Consider the following 13,922-nt stretch of genomic DNA (forward strand, 5'->3'; position numbering starts at 1 on the left):
GCTTCATTGTGGACTCGTCTGCGCATGCCAAACTCCACTGGCACAGCTATCCAGACGCGTGCGAGTATCTCACGATTCCGCTCGTTCGCCGCGCCGACCTTTCCCCCAGTTCTCGAGCACTGGGTTCACCGGGTTTACTCTGACACCGCTGACTCCTCTGTAACGCCCCCCAACAGCCACGCACCCCGTTTCAGCCAATCAGCGAGCGACCACGTACTGATCACGCGCTGCCTGCTTTCCCATTGGTCCGTTCCTGCTACACCTTTGTTTTTGATTGGTAACATGTTACCACCCGCCAGAGTGCTCTGAATTTTATTTCTGTTTTTTTTCTTTCTTTCTGTTGTTTTTTTTGCGCTTCTGAATCACTCAGCTAAATGTAAAAAGTGGTTAGACTTATGTGCAGAGGCTTCGTATCACAGCTGTCTTCCCGTTGCTTTTCATAGACGTACACTTATGCTGAATTTTGCTTCTGACTCCGGCCGGGTGAGTTGATTATATTGCTGAAGTGGTTTTATTGCTACTTTTAAGTTTTTTGCGCATTGACCCACTAATGGCATCCGCTTTGGCTGTAAATTGCGACCCATGTAAAATAATTTCACGCTCATTGACGGAGAACAATTGACTTAGAACAGAGCAATGCTTATCATTTCTGTTTACACACATAAAAAACAACATATCTGATCTTCTTGACACTTGCAACGACCAACACTCTTTGTGTTACATTGCTTTAATTAAATGAAGTCATGACGAACCGTTTGCCGCAATCATTGTTGTGCATTTCCCTCCTGCATTAAGCTGCAGTGCTACTTTACGTTTAAACGGTTGTCATATATATATATATTTTAATTCGCTAGCGACCTTATTTGAACCCTGAACATACTCGAGTTTGAACATTTTTCTCCTATTTCATTTTTGCATTAAATTGTCAGTTATTTTAGAATGCATTGTTTGTTTGTGTTATTACAACAACGTTGTGCATTGTTTCTATCACGCTTTGTATATCACAAGGGCTCCGTTATGGCATAAAGAGTAACTTTAATGCAAAATGTCTTGATATGGTTTACCACTCTTGGATGATACTTTTTGCATGCCATACTCACATGGCGCTTTGGTTGGGTGCACGTCACTCTTAAATCTATATTTGGCCATGGGAGGTTCCCAGCAGCTCATGGTTAACGCTGTGCTAGGCTCTGGGTGGGTGTAGTCGACCAGCACTGGGGCCCCTTTCTTTGCTTATGAATGGCAAAAGCTATTTACAGCAGATGCATGACAAACATCGCCCCTTTTGCTACTTTTATTGTGTATCATGCAATTACATTGAGCACATTTCGTTATAATGGTATTGTCAATTCAGATTCAGCATTATTGCAGTCCAGCAACCAGCCCACTGTGGCATTAAAATGACAAATGTGCTTTTTTCCAATCTGTAGTCCAGTCTCGTGGACATCTGTGAAGCGATGATGGAGAGAAACGGGCATGACAGTGAGAAGTCCTGCTCCTACACTCTGGAATACAACGACCTGGAGGCTGCAGAGGCTTTGGTGTGCATGAGCTCCTGGGTCCAGAGGACGCACAAGCCTCGCCCACTGACGCCCACTTCAGACTCCTGCGATTCTCTCCCGTTGCAGCCTGAACTCAACGATTCCCCTAAAGACCTGGTCTCCCTCTCGTCACTGGTGAGCTTTTTTTTTTTTAAAGATGTACTTTGTTCTAGTTCTTAGTGAGCATTATAAATAATATTTCCAAAAAAAGGTTTGGGGATGCTACTGTTATGGCCTAAATCATTTTGAAACAGAAACTGGACATCATATATTACCAGACTATCAAGTTGTTATGAACACAACAAACTCGGAGATGCATTACAAATGAAAACAATATTTGTTCTAAAATTGGCACAAAATATGTTTGATATTCTTCGACTGGATGGACTCATAGTCTGAGTTTGTGCCCATCACACACTATTTGATTTTCTCTGAAATTGGTAAACTCCGACTGGCCTTTGCCAACTAGCGTCAACTCGTCCAGACTTAAATTTAGGCCAAAAATCTGAGTACAAGTTGTGTAGTATACTCCAGCCTTAAAGGCAATTCCCAATGCTCAATGCAAATCTCCTCTCTCCAACAGTGCATGACCCCTCCCCATAGCCCAAGCTTTGTGGAAACTTCAGGCACAGCGGTTCTTAGTACCTCAGTGGCCTGCTCCGGTCTCAAACCACATCCCAGACTATGCTCAGCCTTGACCAACAGGGCTGCATGTCACGTCAACTTGCATCCCAGCACCACAGTCCTGCTCAACCCATCACTACCAACAGAACAGCCCTCACTTCGCAGAGCCACCAGCGTTATTCGGCACACTGGCGACAGATCAGTGGACCACAACATTCCATCTCCGACCACAGGGCAAGAGAAGCCATGTTCCTCAGATATCCCTCTACAGCACACAGAGCCAATTGCCAACCTCACAGCCGAACTGCAAAGCTGCAATAGCCCATGTGACACTGCAAAAACGGAGAGAACTTCCCCTTCCCCTCACTCCACGGGTATTGCTATCCCAACATCACCGCCTGCCATTCCCCAGATGCCCATGTCCAGCCCGCCAGTGCTCTGTCAGGTGTTTCCTGTTAACGGGCAGACTGGAATCATCTCCGCATTTGTTCAGACTCCAGTTCAGATGCAGGCCTCGGGATCGAAGCCCATTCTTCCACATTCTCAACCTCTTCTGGTGGGCTCACCTGTGGCTCAGGGCACTGTGATGTTCGTCGTCCCGCAGTCTCGGGTATCCCAATCCTCCACCTGCCAGCAGAGCATTGTTACACTTGGGAACACGAAGCTTCTGCCCTTGGCACCCGCTCCAGTCTACGTGCCCTCAGGTCAGAGCAGTGGAGTGACACAATCTGACTTCTCTCGCAGACGGAACTATGTCTGCAATTTCCAAGGATGCAAGAAGACTTACTTCAAAAGCTCCCACTTGAAGGCTCATTTGAGAACCCATACAGGTTTGTATCTATCTGGGCAGACAATATGTTTTTGTTCTAATAGGTTGCATCCATAAAGCATGTTTGTTGATCATCTTCCTCTGTATCTCAGGTGAGAAGCCTTTCAGTTGCCATTGGGAAGGGTGTGACAAAAAATTTGCCCGTTCAGATGAACTCTCCAGGCATCGTCGGACGCACACGGGTGAAAAGAAATTTGTCTGTCCTGTCTGTGAGCGTCGGTTCATGCGAAGCGACCACCTGACCAAGCACGCACGGCGTCATATGACAACCAAGAGGTCCACAGCGTGGCCTAACGAAGTTCTCGACATGAACAAAATAGCCACTTCCCAAGCACCATCTTCCATGCCCCTTAGTGTGCTTCTTCCTGCCTCTAACTAGGTCAAGACTTAGACCACTCACCTCAGTCACCTCAGGACAATATCCAACTTACCATTTAACAGGGGAAATACAAGAAAATCAAGGCTGCTACACATCCATGTTCAAAAAACTACGTGACATTGCACTGGATTTTTATTTTAATCGTGGTTGTTTATAAGGAATTCTTGTTTACTTTTATATAAGTTATGTCTCCCGGTGTGTATTTACTCCCTTTGCCAAAGTCTTTACATTAGTTCATCTGTTACTTACTCTTTACTGTTGTATAGTTGTAAATAAATATCACTATCTATATGAATGTAATGTGTATTCAAATTTGCATTTATTGTTGATATATGAATAAATGTTATTGATGTTACCTTCTGTTAATTGGACAGTATTCCTGTATGCGATACTACCTGCAATATTCCATATTATTTAATAATAAACATTTGTAGTAAGAATATAGAATTTGTTTTATTTGTTACCTCTATTTGAGCTGAGTTTGAGACCAGTAATTTATTTAAAAAAAAAAGCATTTTAAGCCATTACACACTGCCTAGACTTAAAATAACAAAAACACCTAAAAGCATTAAACTTAGAAATTACACAACAAAAAAACATAACACATAACAGGCTGACAATTGTTACACAACGTGTAAAATATTGAAAAGGAAAATAATGGAATCATTACATAGCCATGAACTGGTGTGACGACACAGTAACACAACACCAGGGGTAAGTTCAAGCTCAAACCGGTGCGCAACATTTTGCTACAGTTTCCGGTTTGAACGACATGTTTCCTGGAAACAGTGTGCAACGGGGTTTGAGATACGTTTTCTCTTGTTTGGTGGGTGTGTCAAAAATGTCAGCCCAATCAGCAGCAACATGTATATAAACCACGCGGTATTAAAGAGACAGCTGGCACAATGTAATTAACATCTAAATCAATTCACAAGAGTAAGTATATTGTGTGCACATGTTTATTTACATTAAAGGCAAAATAACTGAAATAATAAGAGCACAAGTATAGATCTGGAACTTCTTTTTAGTCTGTCTAAATGTCGTTTAGTAATTGCAATGTCTTCTGGTCCATATACTTTCCTTAGGAAGGTGTGCTAAATACTGATTAATGTAACATAAAAATACTATACATATTTATATATTTTGCTATTGTATTGTGGAGTGACACTTTCATAAACTTGTCTATACCCCTCTGATTATATAATGGTAAATATTACAATATCATAGCACAACAACAGTGATCAGCAATAATGATAAGCCTAATACTCACAATAAAAATAATAAGGTCATATAGATCATAACACAGTCTCGGAAGTAAGAAGAGGCTTATCCTTCACCTGAAAAGTTTGTCTTGTCATCCTGAAATGCGAGGCAAATGCTGGATAACAATTATAGTAACCAGTTTCCACAAATCCCTTCACTCGATTGGGATGTTCTATTTTATTCTGGAGGGCAAGGGCAGTGACTGTAACATCCAGCATATTTTGCAGTATTAAACACGTATTTATACCGATTTCATCAGGCTCTGAAAAATCTTAAAAAAGAACACAAAGAATGGCCTTCTCAGCTGCCATAATCGCAACTCTTGCGTCATCAGAACAGGGCGTTCAACGCACCACCGTTTCCGTTCAAAAAACGTTTTGCACCGTTTTGTCGGGGCTGAACGCAGCCCCACTCAACATCAATTCTGAACATTGTCACACCACAGCACCCAGTAACAAACCTCGTCCAATCACATTGCTCCATTGTGGAGCGGTTAGGGGGCGCGACCAATCACAGAGGATGACCAGCTGTAAATATGACTGACAAGCCTTGGTCTCCGCCCATTTGCCTTACTGACCGATATTTCCAAAAGAAAAAACAATATACATTGTTACTGTACTGAAAGGTGAAAAATACAGTTTTCTATTTTAATGATGATTATCTAAACCAAAGTGAGAAGTAAGAAAAATGGGAAAACTCGATGACGGCCTATTACGTGACTGTCTTTTTTTTAATCTTGTGGAGAACCAGTTTTATGCCATATTCGCATTTGACCATTAGTTGTTTGTCATATATGATGATGATACTAACCTTTTAACAACTTTTTGCATATGCAGACAATTCATTTTAAATGTCTCTCAAACGGCAAATTTGTATTAAAGGCTAGGTGCGTCCCCTGCTGGTTTCTTTAGCAGAGGCAGTTTACTGTATGGCATAACTGTTCGAGGATTTGTTGTATTTCTACCACAGGGCTGGTCGTACTATCGCATCTGGTGATTTCATAGTAGCTAAAATCATTTATATCTTTATTTTGGATTGTAATATTTTGTTCTGTATTATCATTCAGCCAAAAACATAGAACAAATTATTACATTAATAACTAAAGAAATAATGTCATCTGAGAATAAAATAAAATACCATGAAAAAGACATGTACGCAGCTTTTTTTCTTAACACAAATGTTTCGCTTTTATGATTATTGTCCTCCGGCCACTAGGGGCAGTCTCTCAAAAGCATGCTGTATTTTATCCCAGGCAGGGACCTCTTGGGCGTTTTTATTGTTCTTTGTTGACTCCCGCGTCCTGAAAATGTTTTTGTTATGAAACAAAAATGGATTTCAATACTTTTGCAAAATACGTTTTTAACGTAGATTTTGAAATGAATCTCAAAGCTCGTTGGAATCCGTGTTTTGGTTTGGTTGTTGTGAGCAACTGGCTTAGCAGCTGATAGTTTGTTGCGGTGTAAAGTTTAATCAACAATAAAATACGTATACTTAGAATCACTCTTTTTAGACACTTAAGTAGCGTGTTATATTAATTAATGGTCCCAACGTGATCTTTGTGCTTTGTGGCTGCGACGTTGTAAAAAAGGTATTTAAAAACTGTATTTTCCCCATACAGCAGTGGAGAAGTAATATTTATTGTGTGCTGTTTAATGTGACTGGTAACTGCAGTCGGGCTCGACTGGAGTGGTTTCGTTGGCATTACGTGTCATTTTCAATAACCTTATTCTGTTCAAAGGGAATTACAAATGATGCCAACTCATTAATGTAACGTGTGAACAGACATGCTATTACTAATCTTATTACTAATACTGTCTGTAAATGTAAGGGTTTCTTGTGTGGGCTGTTCATTTGAACACACATTTGATACACTTTATAGTATATTGTAAATTAAATACTTTGTACAAAATTACGTGGTTTTAATACATAGCTTTTGTTCCATATTCGCGCCTTTTTAAACCTGTTTGTGTAATTGCACGCTCGGTTTTGTGTAACACTTCGCATCCCCCAACGCGTTTGAATTTCCCGCTAGGCGTAGCTCTCACGTGAGGTCTTGGAGAGTTCTGATTGGTCCATCTGATGAAAGAATTAAAAGGACCAAACAAAGCAGTAAAGTTTGCCCTTTTCCTATTGGCTGACAATGAGCGCCAAGAATCGAATATAAAAGAATCCCCGGCATTCATTCTTCGTTTTCTTTCCTCCAGCTGGACTGTGGATCTTCCATCTTACACTTTTCATTTTATTTATTTGTAGCCGACTTTGTTTTAGAAGTTTTGTTTTTTTTATTATCCTAATTTTCTCTTTTACCTAACACTCTAAGCTTTACCATGCCGTCAACTCGCTCGCCACTGAAAACCAAGAATGAAAACACCATTTCTGCACAAACGAATAACATGTCCTTGGTGGACAAAGAAAACACGGTAAGTTTATTTTTTAGGTAACGTTATATTTAGAACGTGCTAGTACTTCTAAAACGTGTAGCGAGATGCTTCACGTTTAAGCGTCTTGATCAATACTATATATTTTGCTAGAAACATTACATTTGCTTAACTAAAAAGCCAAGTGCTAAACATGCTAATCGTGGTAAATCTTCTAAATGGGTGATTTGTTTTGTCCTCAGCCACCCAGTCAGAGCTCCACCAGAATCCTGGCGTCCAAAACGGCGCGCAAAATCTTTGATGATTCAGAGGTACGCTCCCTTTAACTGCATTCCTGCACGTTTCTTCAGGATTCACAACATCAACGCATGTTATATATATATATATATAGCATTTTAGATGATTAGTGATGATTTCTCGAGCGAGGTCTTCAAAGTGGTAACGTTAGATGTAATTTGGCGGATTCAGAGCGCGCCAAGTTGTCCGGGCCTTTTAATAAGAACAATAGCTCATAAAGCAAATCTTACTGGACTCCATGACACACGGTCACTTAAAATGATTATTTTGTGTTTTGAGACCGCTAATTTATTGGGTAATTTTGTTTTGGCGGGTCAGTATCTCGAGCTGATTTAATGTTAACTACGCAGAACTGATGTGAACTTGTCTAAACAGGAAAATACTCCTGTTCTGTATGACAATTGTTTGTTAACCATTGTTTATACGACCATATTATTTTCTTAAACTTTATCCGGTTAAACGGAAGAGCACTCTTGTTTTACCGGCAAACTAGACCGGAAGTAGTAGCATCGCTTGGAGAGAGTGAAACGGAATCCCCGTATGGACCCACACAAAGCTGCGTGTCTATTTCTGGTGTTTAGATTCAGTAATATGAAAATAGTTACAAATGGTTGCCAAGGCAACAAACCCTGGCCAAACTAGCATATTGGTCAAAATGGTGAATCTTTAAGTGTTTAATGCCTTGTGGTTTATTGTTTGAGTAAAATAAGTGTAATAAAATGTGATGCGTATGACATTGGCAAATCATTAAACATTTTGTGCATAGTTTAGCCTTACTGGCAATGGGCACAATGGGATGATTTTGTGTTCCTCCCATTCACACTGGCTGATAGATTTTTACTTGGCATTTAGATTTGGTAACAAACCAGATTTTAAAGTTTTACCTTTTTTTGACTTTAAGGACCAGACAAAAGCTAGAAAAGGAGCTGTGGAGGAGGAGCCCCTTCTGAAGGAGAACCCCCACCGCTTTGTCATTTTTCCAATTCAGTACCATGACATCTGGCAGATGTACAAGAAAGCAGAGGCCTCCTTCTGGACCGCAGAGGAGGTAAGCTTCAAATTATGTTTGATACCATGGATAATTCAAGTTTGTCCCATATTCGTATGGCTCTTAAATATCACATCAAACACTACCTTAATGCTGCTGCTGCCACGCTTTGATTTTTAGACTGCTGCATGTTTAAGTTTTGCATTTTTTTTTTATTTTCTCCAAGGTTGACCTGTCCAAAGATCTTCAGCACTGGGAGTCCCTGAAAGACGAGGAGAGATATTTCATCTCCCATGTTTTGGCGTTCTTTGCTGCAAGTGATGGCATTGTCAACGAGAACTTGGTGAGTTCAGAGGCGAACATGTGCAAACACATGTAAAGGGTAGCTCTCTTCTAATTGCTTGTCTTCTGTGATGCTCTAGGTGGAGCGATTTACTCAGGAGGTCCAAGTGACCGAAGCCCGTTGCTTCTACGGTTTCCAGATTGCAATGGAAAACATTCACTCTGAAATGTACAGTCTGTTGATTGACACCTACATCAAAGATCCCAAAGAGAGGTGAGCTATTGGGCATGATGTTGGAGGTATTTGGGGCAATGATGAGTGGCGCAGGGGTACGGACCTCAGCTGATAATGGGAGCTGAGTGGTGACTGCTCAAGATCAGTGGACATGTGGTCAGCTGGTTGTAGGGTGTCAGCACGAAACAATCGCCTTAACTGAGCTCCATAAACATGCTTGTCTAATTCTGATCGGTGTATTTTAGTCATTAGATGACTAATGACGTGTTTTTATTCATCTTGTAGAGAATATCTTTTCAATGCCATTGAGACGATGCCTTGCGTAAAGAAGAAGGCTGACTGGGCGCTCAGCTGGATTGGTGACAAAAATGCACAATTTGGTATGTTGTATTTAAAATGCTATTATTGGTTATTTTATTTTAAATGGCTTGAGCTAATTTAAGTCTTTGTATTCAGGGGAGAGAGTGGTGGCTTTTGCTGCTGTGGAAGGAATCTTCTTTTCTGGGTCTTTTGCTTCTATTTTCTGGCTAAAGAAGAGAGGACTCATGCCTGGACTCACCTTCTCCAATGAGCTTATCAGCAGAGATGAGGTAACCAATTTGAGACACACCCTAAAACGGGTATGAACGCTTTTGGAAGTGTAGTGTGAAAGTTGAAGATATGGTCTTAATGTCTATTCTCATACATACAGGGCCTTCATTGTGACTTTGCCTGCCTCATGTTCAAGCACTTGGTCAACAAACCTTCAGAAGAAACCGTTAAGAAAATCATCATGAATGCAGTTGCAATTGAACAGGTTTGTGTGCTTTAACGTCTTCGTTTCAGGGTTTCAATTTATTTTGTAGAAGCTGTACTGTAACTTCAATGAAATGCATTGTATTGGCAAGAAGAAAAAAAAATCTAGTTTCTTTAACTTCTTAGGAATTCCTTTCTGATGCTCTACCAGTAAAGCTTATTGGTATGAATTGTGACCTGATGAAGCAATACATTGAGTTTGTGGCTGACAGACTTCTGCTTGAGTTGGGATTTGACAAGGTAGGTTTATTTGACACGCATTTATACGTGTGTGTGTGTGTGTGTGTGTGTGTATGTATGTGTGTTTTATTTATATATGTATTTGTATTTAATTTTTTATCTCTGCTTATGGTGGCAGTATAGTCTTTGTGACTGACCTCGGATCAGTAGCCTTATGTGCCTTTTCAACAGATGGTATTAACTTTATTAACCTTTAATTGCTTTCAAGGTCTATAAAGTGGAACACACAGTAGATCTTGTTATCAGACGTTATATCACTGAAACAACCCAGTGTTACAACAGGTAGAATAAGTTTTTGTATAAATTTGTATCTACAAACAAATACAGCAAAGTGAAGCATATGGTTTCTATGAAAGCCCTGTCTTGAGTCTGTTTCTCACAAAAACATTTCTCACCTGTCTTCCATGCCTTTTTTTCCCCCAAAAACATTTGTCTGCAATTTTTTCTTCCTAATTTTTAAGTTGAAGGTATTCTTTTAATTTATAGATTTCTTTTTTCTTACACATTTCTTTGCCAAATGTTTTTACCTTTACTACTACCACTATTTATTTATGGTAACAAGTTTTAAGGACCAATTCTCACTATTAACTAGCATGCATATTACTAGCATATTGGCTGTGTATTAGTACTTATACTGTAAAGCACATATTGATGCTTTATTTTGCATGACCATCCCTTAGATCCCTTAACCCTTAAACTTAACTACCTTACTAACTTAATAATCAGCAAATTAGGAGTTTATTGAGGCAAAAGTCATGGTTAAAAGTTAATAGTGAGAGTTGGACCTTAAAAAAGATGAGTGACCTGATTTCTTTATTTTTGTGTTATTTTAGTATTTTATATACTATTTTAGTATGTATTTATTTATTAGTAATTATTAATATTTTTAATTCTAAAATATTTTGCAGTTTTGCATTTTCAGTTGCCATTTTAATTTTAGTTTGTCATTTTGTTATGTCCTTCTGTCATTTGTTTTAGCTTTTGTCATTTTTCTTAAATATTTTTATTTAGCATTGTTACATTTATATGTAATAGTATTTAAATTTAAACCTATTTTATTTCGGTTTCTAGTTTTTGTTTTTAGTGTAAGTTTTTCCTCTAATATGTATATTTTATTCGATTACATTTCAGATTTATTTCAATCAAGTTTTAGTTTTAGGTAATGACAACAACACTGATAATACTTGCTTACTGGCAAGAAATTCTTTTATAATCTCTCTCTCTCTCTCTCTTGTTGGTGTTACAGAAATAGCAGAACATTAACTCAGCTTTTATGTACTCACATTTGATACATGAAGTGAATTCAACTTTAAATCGTGTGTTTCAGACATTCTCCTTTAGGCCCTGCGAACACTGTAGCTGCCATCAGTGCAGCATATAATCCACATCACTCTCTAGTATGGCCCAGCAGGGTCATGTCACAAACAGGTTGATCAACAAACCATTGTTCCCAATATAATGAATGTTAAAAAGCATTTGGGCCCAACAGATGCCACTCTCCAATTGGGGGTCTGGTAAGCGCAGCTGTCTGAAACAGGCAAATCCTGTGTCCCCTCCATGCCCTTTTAAGGAGACAGGACCCTGTGTTGGTTGCTTGCTTTGTTTGACCACAGGGCCTCCCACATAGCAGCGCTAATAGATTACAACCCAGTAAATATTGCCACAGCAGAATTACAACTGTTACTGTACATTAATGGCGCAACTGGGACACCCAAATTCCTTAGTTTATCTTTCCTGAATGTCATAAATGTACTTTTTCAGTGTTTATTCATCAAAAAGATGCTAATTCCATTAGCAATGATCAGGTTTTGGTAGACAGCATCATCAGAGCTATAATAAGATGCTAGAATTGGTCACGGTACATGAGGGTTCAAGGGAATCCGAATGGATTGTGTTCTGTAGATATCTATCAAGCTAGCTTGAAAAATGGCTAATAATAGCACATTAACAAAGAGGCTTAAACTTCATGGTGCTCAAAAAATGCTCACACATAATCCAACTTTGGCACAGCAAGCTGAAGGGTCTATATGAAACTCCAGAAATCTGATAACAAAAGGTTAGAAAATACTATCACGCTGATATCACGGTCTTTTTCAGTCAGGCTTGAGCTTTGAGGATCACAAATAGAACATTATCTTTTGTTCACCAAGCCTGAAACAATGCAAGATAACAAACACATGCCAAAACAGGAGGCAATGCCACCTTTAACGCCAAATGGTCCTTCGAAGATGTTGAAAGAAAATGGATCATTTCTGAAATGCACGTTTTGACCCAAAGTACATGTGTAGAACCAAACTAGCATTTTACAAAACCATACTCATCATAGTGAGGTTGTTTGCTCATTGTGTTGAGTGAAAGAGATAACGGGGGAGAAGGTGACAAATAAGGAGTTGGAGCCAAGCAAGCAGCACTGAGGAGCAGCACTGATGTGTAGCCAGGAGCACCTGTCACTCAACATGACCCTAAAAGGACAGAGCTGGGCCAATCAGAGAACAGCAGTTGCAGAGAAAGGACACGGGTCCTGCTTAACACCCCCACACCTCTCAACTGTCTGGCATGTTATGGGCCCCGATCACATACCAGGGCCCAGGCCATTTGACAAAGGTGGTGTTACTCAGGTCTGGCTCCTAAATGTGACCCCGCCACACATCTAGTCTTCCAAATGCCTGTGATGTCAAACCATTTTTTTGACATTGTCGGTCATACATTGATCTTAAACATTTAGTTGTATATTGTTCTGGGTCAAAGGTCATGATGTGTGATTTCCTGACATTCTTATTGGTACAAATAGTAGCTAAAACCTTAAAACGAACATTTAAACAGGTTATTTGTACATTTTTGTGTGTATAATGGCAATCACAAACTATTTTCCATGTGCTATTGTCTTCTTATGCTTAAATAATATTAATATTCTGGTCAATACAATTATTATTGGACAAGAAATGGTCAATATTAAAATTATATACTATTTTGACTAATTTAAAAATAAAACAATAGAATTTCATTCAGTGTTATTTTAGTATTATATTTAAATGCTATTATAGTATTTATTAATATTTTGAAATAGTTTTTATTTTAATATTTTAAGGTTTCAATTTTAGCTTAGGTTGTAGTAGGCTAATTTTGTTATTTTTATTCGTTTTTAATATTTGTATTTAGCTTAATTTTTTTGTTAGTCTTAGTTATAGCAATTTTATTTCTTCAGCTTCAACTTCTTTATTTATTTTTTGTTGTTTGCCAAGGCATCATTTTTAATTCTTTAAGTTTATGATTTCAACTAATATTTAAATTTTATTTCAGCTTAACAGAAATTATTTTTCATTTTTTTAGTTTCAGTTAACAACAGCAAAACCTTCGGTATTGGTCTTTCGGCTTCACAATATAAAGTACAGCATGAAAAATTATATTAATTTTGAGATTTGCTAAATTTAAACAGTGTTATCAAATTATTCATGTTTTAAAAGATTAATTTTAAGTGTGTGTTAGATGATGACAAAGGTCATCTTAAATGTAAAAATGTACAACAAAATTTTCAACATCTGCCAACGATTAAAAAAACCCCTCTATTGTCTAATAACTGTTATCCTTACAAAAATAGCATCATGCGATATACATTAATATTTTTTTCTTTAGCCACATCCATAGAAAACAGTGCTGTTCTTTATGATTAAATCACATTAAACAACAAATAATCATCCTAAAGCACTATTTTGTGTGTTTTTTTGCCACACAAATAACAGAACATGACATAAAACATTATATCATATGTTAAAAGATATGGAGAACAATCAAAGAATAGTACTTGGCTTCTTTTGGCCTTCCATTTGGCTCTGAAATCATAACAAACCATTTCCCACTGCTTATTTTGCTACCAAAGAGGATCTGTCACCTCTTAAGAAACATCTGTCCATTTTGGTAATCAAGTCAGAGACCATGGAGGACAGGATATACTGGCTATGGGTCATTTTCTAGCATCTCTTATTTGGTCTTGTGTGAACTCCTGAGCCCGCCCCTGAACCCCAGCCCCCCCCCCACCACTAGCATATTTAAGAGGCATCCTTCTACCATGCC

At 38.6% G+C, this 13,922-nt stretch overlaps 2 protein-coding genes across 2 annotated transcripts; both read left to right on the top strand.

The window, feature by feature from the left end:
- Positions 1 to 291: 291 nt before the first annotated feature.
- On the top strand, positions 292 to 3,716 carry LOC107601876 (Krueppel-like factor 11). Its single transcript, XM_016294218.1, has 4 exons — positions 292 to 483; positions 1,431 to 1,676; positions 2,125 to 2,995; positions 3,087 to 3,716. Exons 1-4 carry the CDS (start codon positions 454 to 456, stop codon positions 3,371 to 3,373), a joined length of 1,434 nt encoding a protein of 477 aa, XP_016149704.1. The 5' UTR covers positions 292 to 453; the 3' UTR covers positions 3,374 to 3,716.
- Positions 3,717 to 6,707: 2,991 nt separating this feature from the next.
- On the top strand, positions 6,708 to 11,284 carry LOC107602598 (ribonucleoside-diphosphate reductase subunit M2-like). Its single transcript, XM_016295144.1, has 11 exons — positions 6,708 to 7,056; positions 7,257 to 7,325; positions 8,213 to 8,359; positions 8,526 to 8,642; positions 8,722 to 8,855; positions 9,102 to 9,196; positions 9,273 to 9,406; positions 9,508 to 9,612; positions 9,738 to 9,851; positions 10,060 to 10,133; positions 11,179 to 11,284. The coding sequence occupies exons 1-11, from the start codon at positions 6,964 to 6,966 to the stop codon at positions 11,282 to 11,284; spliced, it is 1,188 nt and encodes a 395-aa protein (XP_016150630.1). The 5' UTR covers positions 6,708 to 6,963.
- The last annotated feature ends 2,638 nt before the right edge of the window (positions 11,285 to 13,922 follow it).

Source organism: Sinocyclocheilus grahami, unplaced genomic scaffold (genome assembly GCF_001515645.1).
Source record: "Sinocyclocheilus grahami isolate Dianchi unplaced genomic scaffold, SAMN03320097.WGS_v1.1 scaffold15.1, whole genome shotgun sequence".
Taxonomy (NCBI): Eukaryota; Metazoa; Chordata; class Actinopteri; order Cypriniformes; family Cyprinidae; genus Sinocyclocheilus; species Sinocyclocheilus grahami.